General features: G+C 37.8%; 1 protein-coding gene across 1 annotated transcript; it reads left to right on the top strand.

The window, feature by feature from the left end:
- The first annotated feature begins 245 nt into the window (after positions 1 to 245).
- On the top strand, positions 246 to 5835 carry LOC120767670 (gustatory receptor for bitter taste 22e-like). The gene is made up of 3 exons (XM_040093842.1): positions 246 to 590; positions 4606 to 5622; positions 5683 to 5835. Exons 1-3 carry the CDS (start codon positions 246 to 248, stop codon positions 5833 to 5835), a joined length of 1515 nt encoding a protein of 504 aa, XP_039949776.1.
- The last annotated feature ends 3130 nt before the right edge of the window (positions 5836 to 8965 follow it).

Raw genomic sequence — 8965 nt, 5'->3', positions numbered from 1 at the left:
TTTCAGTGTTAGTAGATACAGGAAGTAAATACAGTGTAATGAGATATGATACACTTATGATGTTAGGTGACGTAGAACTAGGAAAGAATAAGTTACATTTGAGTGGAGCAGGAAAAGGCAAATTCACGACATTGGGTTGCTTTGATGCCGAAATCTATGTGGAAGAAGTTTTGTTGAAAATAGCTTTTCATGTGGTAAGAGAAAGGGACATCCCATACGCTGCAATTATAGGATGCGATGTCCTAATGAAATTTGAACTTGTTGTTAACAAAGATGAAATTCTGTTTAAACCACTAACGAAAACTGTAGCTGCGGTTACAGTAGTGAGAACACGTGTCGAGAGTGATGGTAGGCCATGTGCGACGGATGATGCTGCGGTATCAGTCGTACCTGTTGCTGCGGTAACAGGTAGCAATATCACTTCTGTGGACGAGATGCAAAAAAGCAATGAAACGGATGCTGGGAATAGCATTGAGGGAAAAACGTTTTGGTTTAAAGAATTTGAAATGTTATGTTTAACAAGCGATTTTGAGGAAATTGATGAGCGGGGAAACGCAGATTTATCGAATATCAGTAAAGAAAATGTGAGGGTAATTGAAAAGTTAATAAAAACTTATGAGCCTAGGAAACCGGAAAAGTCACCAATAGAAATGAAATTAATCTTATCGGACGAATTACCAGTTTATCAGCGCCCTCGTAGAATGTCATTTAAAGACCAGGAATTTGTAAATAGTCAGGTGGCAGCATGGCTGAAAGAAGGCATCATCCGTATGAGTACCTCGGAATACTCTTCGCCGATTGTACTAACGACTAAGAAAAACGGATCAAAAAGATTATGCGTAGACTATAGGAAAATAAATGAGAAAATTATAAGAGATAATTTTCCGATGACAGTTATCGATGAAGTTCTTGATAGGTTATATGGCGCATATGTTTTACGACAACGACATCCATCCTTTAAGGATTTTTCCATGTTCCGATAGAACCAGAGTCTAGGAAGTTCACTTCTTTCGTGACGCAAACGGGTCAGTATGAATTTTGTTTCGTACCGTTTGGTATATCTAATTCGCCGGCAGTATTTTGTAGGTTCATCCAGGCAATTTTCCATGACTTGTTGAGAGATGGCACCATAATCGTGTATATGGACGACATTGTCATCCCGGCCATAGATGAAAATGAGGGAATAGAAAAGCTTAAGGTCGTTTTAAATCGATCAAGTGAAAACGGGTTGAATATCAGATGGTCAAAGTGTCAATTTTTAAAGAGGCAGATACACTTTTTAGGTTACATCATAGAAAAATTCTACCTTTTTCTATGATGTTGCCTTCAAGTGAAAAAACTAGGGCTGTTGAAAAGTTTCCGATACCGTCAAATAAGAAGGAAATTCAACGATTCTTAGGATTGACATCATTTTTTAGACGTTTTGTTTGTAACTACGCTGTGATAGCTAAACCACTAACGGAGTTATTGAAAAAGGAAGTGAAATTTGTTTTAACGGACGGACATTTGTTAGCTATTCAGGAATTGAAGAACGCATTAGTGAACGCGCCAGCTCTAAAATTGTTTAATCCGACAGCATATACAGAGGTTCATGCTGATGCATCGAAATATGGTTATGGAGCAGTGCTGTTACAGAAAGACGGAGAAGATCAACAATTACATCCAATAGAATACATGAGTAGGAAGACGACCCCAGCAGAAGAAAAGTATAGTTCTTATGAACTGGAAGTATTAGCAGTAATTATGTCGGTAAAAAAGTGGCGAATTTATCTCAGGGACTTGAAGTTTAAAATAGTGACGGACTGCAATGCTTTCGCGTTGACAATGAACAAACGTGACGTTACAGACCGAATAATGAGATGGGCAATATATCTTCAACAATACGATTACACGGTAGAACACAGAGCAGGAACGCGTATGAGGCATGTTGATGCGCTCAGTCGAGCATATTGTTTAATAATCGAATACTCGCTAAAGTTTCGATTACGAGAGGCGCAGGAAAATGATGAGTGGATTAAGGCTGTTAAGAAAATTTTGATAAACGAACAATACGAAGATTACTTTTTAAGAAATGAAATTTTATATAAAGACCCCGACAAAGAACTTTTAGTGATACCCACCTCAATGGAAGACGAAATAATACGTATAGCACACAATCAAGGCCATTTTGGAACAAAGAAGACTCAAGACATTATTGAAAAATTTTATTTTATTCCAAAATTAAAAAACAAAATTGGTAAAGTAACTGGAAGTTGCGTAGAATGCATAGTCATTGAGGCCAAGTCAGGGAAAAAAGAAGGACTTTTGAATCCAATCGATAAAGCATGTGAACCTTTAGGCACCTATCATATAGACCACGTCGGACCATTGGCAGAAACTCGTAAAAAATACAATCACATACTAGTTGTTATAGACGGATTTAGTAAATTTGTTTGGCTATACCCAACGAAATCTACAGGGGCAGAAGAGGTGATTGACAGATTGTCAAAGCAGGCGGCAGTTTTCGGTAATCCGAAACGCGTAATAACGGACAGGGGAAGTGCATTCACTTCAAACGCATTTCAAAAATATTGCGAACAAGAAAACGTACAACACTTACAGATTACAACAGGGGTTCCGAGAGGAAACGGTCAGGTGGAGAGAGTCCACAAAATAGTTATACCTATGCTTGCAAAGCTATGCCATAGAGAACCGACTCACTGGTACAGCCACGTCGACAAAGTTCAGCAGATCATAAATAGTACAGCTCCGAGAAGTACGAAAGCATCACCTTTCAAAGTTCTTACTGGCTTAGACATGCGTGTAGGAAATTTATCAAACTTAAAAGATATACTTGACGAATTAACTTTAGAGGAACTGAACTTAGAGAGAGACACAATTAGAGAAAAAACTCAAGAAAATATAAATAAAATCCAAAGAGAAAATCGGAAAAGTTTTAACAAGAATCGAAAAGCAGAGAAGGAATATAAGGTAGGAGAACTTGTTGCGATAAAGAAAACACAATTTGGAACAAACACAAAATTAAAACCTAAATATCTGGGACCATACGTTATAACCGCTAAGTTAAACCACGGGAGATATGAGGTAGAGAAGGTAGGAAATGACGAAGGACCAAAAAAGACAAGTACTGTATGTGAATTTATCAAACCATGGAGTTTGTCATTCGGGTCGAATAACACATCAGGACGGCCGAATGTGGGAATATAGATCGGTGGCAACTCCGCCAGCGAAGACGGGTAGGTGCGAAAGACAACGAGAACAGAAGCTAAAGTCAGTCGTTAAACTGGTGTCGTCGTCGCAAGGTTTTTCTTCGGCATTTCTGATCTAATATTTTCGGTAGTTTGTGAAGTTAAGTGTAATCCGAACGTTACTTTAATATAATCATTTTCAATGTCATTGCGAGCTGCAATTTTATACAAACTATAATTAAACTGTTATCAAAAAACTATAATTAACAAACTGTAATTTGAATTAAAGTTAGCAATAAAGCGTAATTTTGGAACTGTGTGAAGTATTGTTTATTTCAATTGGAAGCGTGTTGTGGTAGCAAAATCCCACATATATAAATGATCAGTATGTCGAGCTGAGTCGATTAAGTCATGTCCGTCAGTCTGTCCGTCCGTCTGTCTGTATATATACGAACTAGTCCCTCAGTTTTTAAGATATCGTTTTGAAATTTTGCAAACATCATTTTCTCTTTAAGAAGCTGCTCATTTGTCGGAACGGCCGATATCGGACCACTATAACATATAGCTGCCATACAAACTGAACGATCGGAATCAAATGCTTGTATGGAAAACTCTCACATTTGACAAGATATATTCACGAAATTTGGTATATATTATTTTCTAAAGCAACAATGTAATCTCCGAAGAAATTGATCAGATCGGTTAACTATAGCATATAGCTGCCATACAAACTGAACACATAGTTACTAACAGAAATGCACCTGTGAAGGGTATTTACGCCACTTCTCACACACCGTAACAATCAATGGATTTATTGAGAGCCACTAAGGTTTGCCACTAAAATCGTGTGATGTCACACCGTTAGACATTTCCCTGTAGGGATATGTAAAGTTTGAAGCCTATATGGACAATTCCGCTTCTATTCAGGCTTTGGAGCAAAACATTGGAGCAAGACAGTTACCATTCGAAATGCTCAAACGAGTTATCGAAAATTGGACTCAACGGATGAACCATCTGAGACGTAGCCGCTGCCAACATTTAAAGGAAATAAGTTTGAAAATATAATATAATAATAAAATATAAATTCCAAAGAATGTCCTTAATAAACTTTCTAAATTGAATTTGAAACTTATGTTTTTTTTTCTTTAAAAAAGTATGGAACCTCAAAATGGATCACCCTTCACTATGAAAACTAAAAGAAGGAAATTGGTTGATTGTTGACATACTATATATTGGCCTAAAAATAATGCACACTTCACTTGTTTACCCAAGTTCTAGATTAATCGGTTTACAACACTAGCGGCAAATATCTGAAACTAATGAAGTAATTAATTAAAGCAGTCGTAAATATACGCAACTCAGTCTAGTTGCAGCAAGCAACGAGTTCTAACTGTGCAATTTCACGCTAATAATTCAGATGCGTGCGCGATTACGCCGTCGGTTTACAGATTTAATTCTGAGAGCCACTATATGCTCAGCCAACGTCCTAGCTATACTACCATTTCGCTACAACAAAACCAAGCGAAGAGTAGAATGCTCGAAATTATGGCTTAAGTATACCATCAGCATCAATGTGATCATCCTTTTTCTGCTCATCTGGACACGACCCACAAAAGATCGCCTAAATGTCGATATATTGCAACGCAAACCGATTGTGGCGCTCGTCAATTACTTAAATTTTTACGGCACGATTTACACGATTGTCCTCATTATTTGGATGAATTGGCGTGACCGCAAGAACCTCTTGGATTTCTTCAACACATGTTTGATTATGGAATATGAGTGCTTCCGTATTTATAGTGACCTCAAGCGGGAATGTGAAGATTTCGACAACTTCATCATATGGAAGGCCGTTCTAACTCTATTGCAAAATGCCTCCTTCGTCAATACGGTCTATGATTTCAGGAGTTTTAGTTGGGTCGCTCAATTGCTGTTGCTAATTTTCACATATTTCTTGCTTAATATGCTGTTGGTCACCATCCAGCTGTTCATCATATGTATTCTCTTTCAATATCGCTGCTTTTGGGTGCTTAATCGACGGCTGCAGCATATCGCCGAGGTGGAATTGAAGCAAAGCGGTCGGGAACATATAACAGCGGAGATTAGTATGCTTTGTGGTATTTACGTGCGTTTGCTGGGCATTTTTCGCCGGTGTACGAATATGTACGAGCAACAAGCCTTGCTGATGGTCGCCGTGTTGACTGGTTCGAATATAATGAGCTTGTTTTTTGCAAAGCTTATTTGGACCGGTAAGGTTATGGAAATGAGTGTTTGGAGTATCTGCGATAATCTACAAATGGTTCTGATTAACGTTGCCGATTTTTGGTTAACAATAACTATCTGTGAATTGACGGTGAACACTTCGCGAATAACGGCAAATTTGCTACGAAATTTTAATGACTTTCGACGGTTGGACAAATACCTGGAGCGAAATGTGAGTTTGAGGCGCTATCTGCAGAGAGTAATGGGTTATATAAATTGCACTTATTTTTAGGTGGAACAATTTTCATTTATTTGTTGTGATAACCAATTGAAATTCCGTTTGTGTGGCTTGATAGACCTAAACCACGAGACCGGTTGCAGAATTTTATTCACAATGATTTTATATTTTATATATTTCGTTCAAGTTGACTATAATGCTACATGAAATAAAAATGAAGACATTTAAGCTGAAGATCTGTGGAAAGTCCACATCTGATCCTTAAAAACGCTATAGTTATGGCATCGAAGAGTAGATATAATAGTTACATTTTGACGACTCAAAAAAAGTTCCTTAGAAATATTTTATAAATATGTCTATATAATTGCGTAATTGTTTAAGTTCGAAAATTTGTTTTCATGATGGATATAATAATTTAAATTGAATCACACCTTCCCCTGACAACGAGTATCCTCATACTTTGTCCGTTCGATACTGAGCACAATTGAGATAAAACTTTGAATAATAACAAACATCGATATCCAAGCATACGTGTTTTGTGATTTATTTTTCGAGCTATCTCACGCTTAGATGGTAACTTTTTCATGCGAGCACAATTTATTCGGTTTCCGAAGGTCTTCATCTTCTTTTCGTGACTACGAAGTCATGACACCTTGAGAAAGTTCACCTTTAGTCTTTTAGAACCATTGTCCGATTCTTCACTTGTGAGATTTCGGGATTAGAGGACAAAAAAAGATATTAATAATCGGAAATCGCTTAATTGTTTTTCAAAATATTCTGCATTAAGATTTATATGCTTTTGCTTGCGTTTGAACCAATCTTCGAAACACTTTCGCCGTTCTGATTGAGGTATGTCCGAAACATGATTTCTGAACGCATCAACCGTTTTATCAGGTATCGAGAAGTGTTGATCGCTTAGCTAATTTTTCAATTGGGTGAATAAAAAGAAGTCAGTCGGTGCCAAGTCAGAATTATAAGAAGTATGACTCATGAAATCGATGTTTTCAGAGTGAAACTCGGAAAATCTGTGACACAGACGTTTGATATGATCAAGCAGTCATACCCAGTTGCTTTAGCAAGAAGTGGTGTATTTCGGTGGCAACAGGCCATTTTGGAGGGACGGAAAGAGATCGTTGATGAAGACGGGAAGAATGAAAAATCAAAAGTATGACTCATGAAATCGATGTTTTCAGAGCTCAAAAAATTAGTAGTTTCAGTCGATGTGTGAGAGTTCGCATTGCTGTGGTGAAGATTGATCAGTTTTTAGCGGTTGGTTTTCCTGATTTATGGAAAGAAAACTGACAAACAAATGGCCAGTTGTTCCAAAAAAAAAAAAACAAAGCAATAATTTACTTGCAAGTTATTTTTGCGTGAACAACTTTTGGGTCTATACAGGGTTTGTCCGGAAAGTAATAGGACTGTTTTTTTCCGACGCGACTGCGGCTACCTAGCTAACAAACGAGCGGCTGGTCAGTTGTCTCTGTAGTGCAAGCCGAAAATGCAGCGTTCGTTAGAGCAGAGGTAGGCGATTAAATTTTGTGTGAAACTCGGAAAATCTGTGACACAGACGTTTGATATGATCAAGCAGTCATACCCAGTTGCTTTAGCAAGAAGTGGTGTGTTTCGGTGGCAACAGGCCATTTTGGAGGGACGGAAAGAGATCGTTGATGAAGACGGGAAGAATGAAAAATCAAAAGTATGACTCATGAAATCGATGTTTTCAGAGCTCAAAAAATTAGTAGTTTCAGTCGATGTGTGAGAGTTCGCATTGCTGTGGTGAAGATTGATCAGTTTTTTGCGGTTGGTTTTCCTGATTTATGGAAAGACAACTGACAAACAAATGGCCAGTTGTTCCAAAAAAAAAAAAAAACAAAGCAATCATTTACTTGCAAGTTATTTTTGCGTGAACAACTTTTGGGTCTATACAGGGTTTGTCCGGAAAGTAATAGAACTTTTGATATCAAAGGCATGGCCACCATGAATTTGTTCCCCCTGGACAAACCGTCAACGCCACATTTTACGTGGAAATCCTTAAGAGACTCAAACGAAGAGTCAATCGAGTCTGACAAGACATCGCAGCCGTTTCGAAGTTGCACCACGACAACGCCCCGACTCACACCGCCTTTCATGTGAACAGCTACCTAATCAAGTCCGGTATCCCAACGCTTCCTCCCTACAGATGTGGCCCCCCTGGACTTTTTTTGTTTCCTTACCTGAAAAGGTCGAAGAAAGGCAATCATTTTGAGATTACAGAGGCACCACGGCTCTCACAGCTATTCCGGGGAATGCCTTACGTGACGCCTTCAATTATTGGAAATCACGCTGGTAGCGCTGCATCGACGGAAGGATCCTATTTTAAAAGTTTTTAAAGAATTTTAACGTTTGATTCAACAAATTTTTAAATCGACTCAGTCCTATTACTTTATGGACAAACTCTGTAAGTATCTTGAAGCACCGCTATCGTATATTTTTAACATTTCTCTCAATCCATCGACACCAGCCTTTTTTAGTACCTTCAATCTCATAATATGTCACATGACAATATATTCCGAAACAACAGCTAATTTTGGACGACCTTCATGAAACTCATCTTGGAATGATTTACGATCTCGATAGAATTCACCATACCATAACTGGTCTTTGATGGAGCTCAATCGCCATAATTTCAGTTAAGTTCACCGATGCCCTTTTGTTGAGATAATCCAAGTTGAAAGTTGTAAAAAATAGTAACGGAAAATATTAACGACTCAATTCCATTTTTTGGTCAAGATGAATATTTTAAGTTACTGTAAACAACATGAATAGTGCTCGAATGTCAAAAGGTGTATATACATATACATGTGTAACATCTAAAATGTCAAACATTACGATAAAGTTGTGAGTTGCCGGATTGCAACACTAGGGTTGCCAAATTCCGAAATGTAAAAGGCAGCCTAGGTACCACAAGTCAAATACACACTGTGTCAACATTCGCGCCACTATCTGTTGGATGTGTTCATTGAATAATTACGATAGCTTCTTATCTGATAGCATTGGACAGTGGTATGACGTACCACTTAGTTCATTTCAATAATTATTTACCATATTCGCTATTGTTGTGGATATTCATAAGTACACATTTTTCCACAAAATGCAGTTACAGTTTGCCTTTCACGAACGAATAATGTCTCAACGTCTTCGCAAGCGCATTTCAAATATTTTACTCAGAGTAACAGTTGTGTCTTCCATCTGCTTTGGGCTACTACCATTTTACTATAATAAACAACAACAACGCTTCGTCGCTTCAAAACCGTTAATAATTTATAACATTTGCATAAATGTCACATTTCTCATAATC

Source organism: Bactrocera tryoni, chromosome 2 (assembly GCF_016617805.1).
Source record: "Bactrocera tryoni isolate S06 chromosome 2, CSIRO_BtryS06_freeze2, whole genome shotgun sequence".
Classification (NCBI taxonomy): Eukaryota; Metazoa; Arthropoda; class Insecta; order Diptera; family Tephritidae; genus Bactrocera; species Bactrocera tryoni.
The sequence above is the reverse complement of the archived record's forward strand: the minus strand, read 5'-3'. Positions and strand labels throughout refer to the sequence as shown.

Coding starts and splice junctions, on each gene's coding strand:
- LOC120767670 (XM_040093842.1), top strand. CDS start 246: ATGAAATTTGAACTTGTTGTTAACAAAGATGAAATTCTGTTTAAACCA. Junction 591..4,605: donor TCAGTAAAGAAAATGTGAGG/GTAATTGAAAAG, acceptor CTAATAATTCAG/ATGCGTGCGCGATTACGCCG. Junction 5,623..5,682: donor ACAAATACCTGGAGCGAAAT/GTGAGTTTGAGG, acceptor ACTTATTTTTAG/GTGGAACAATTTTCATTTAT.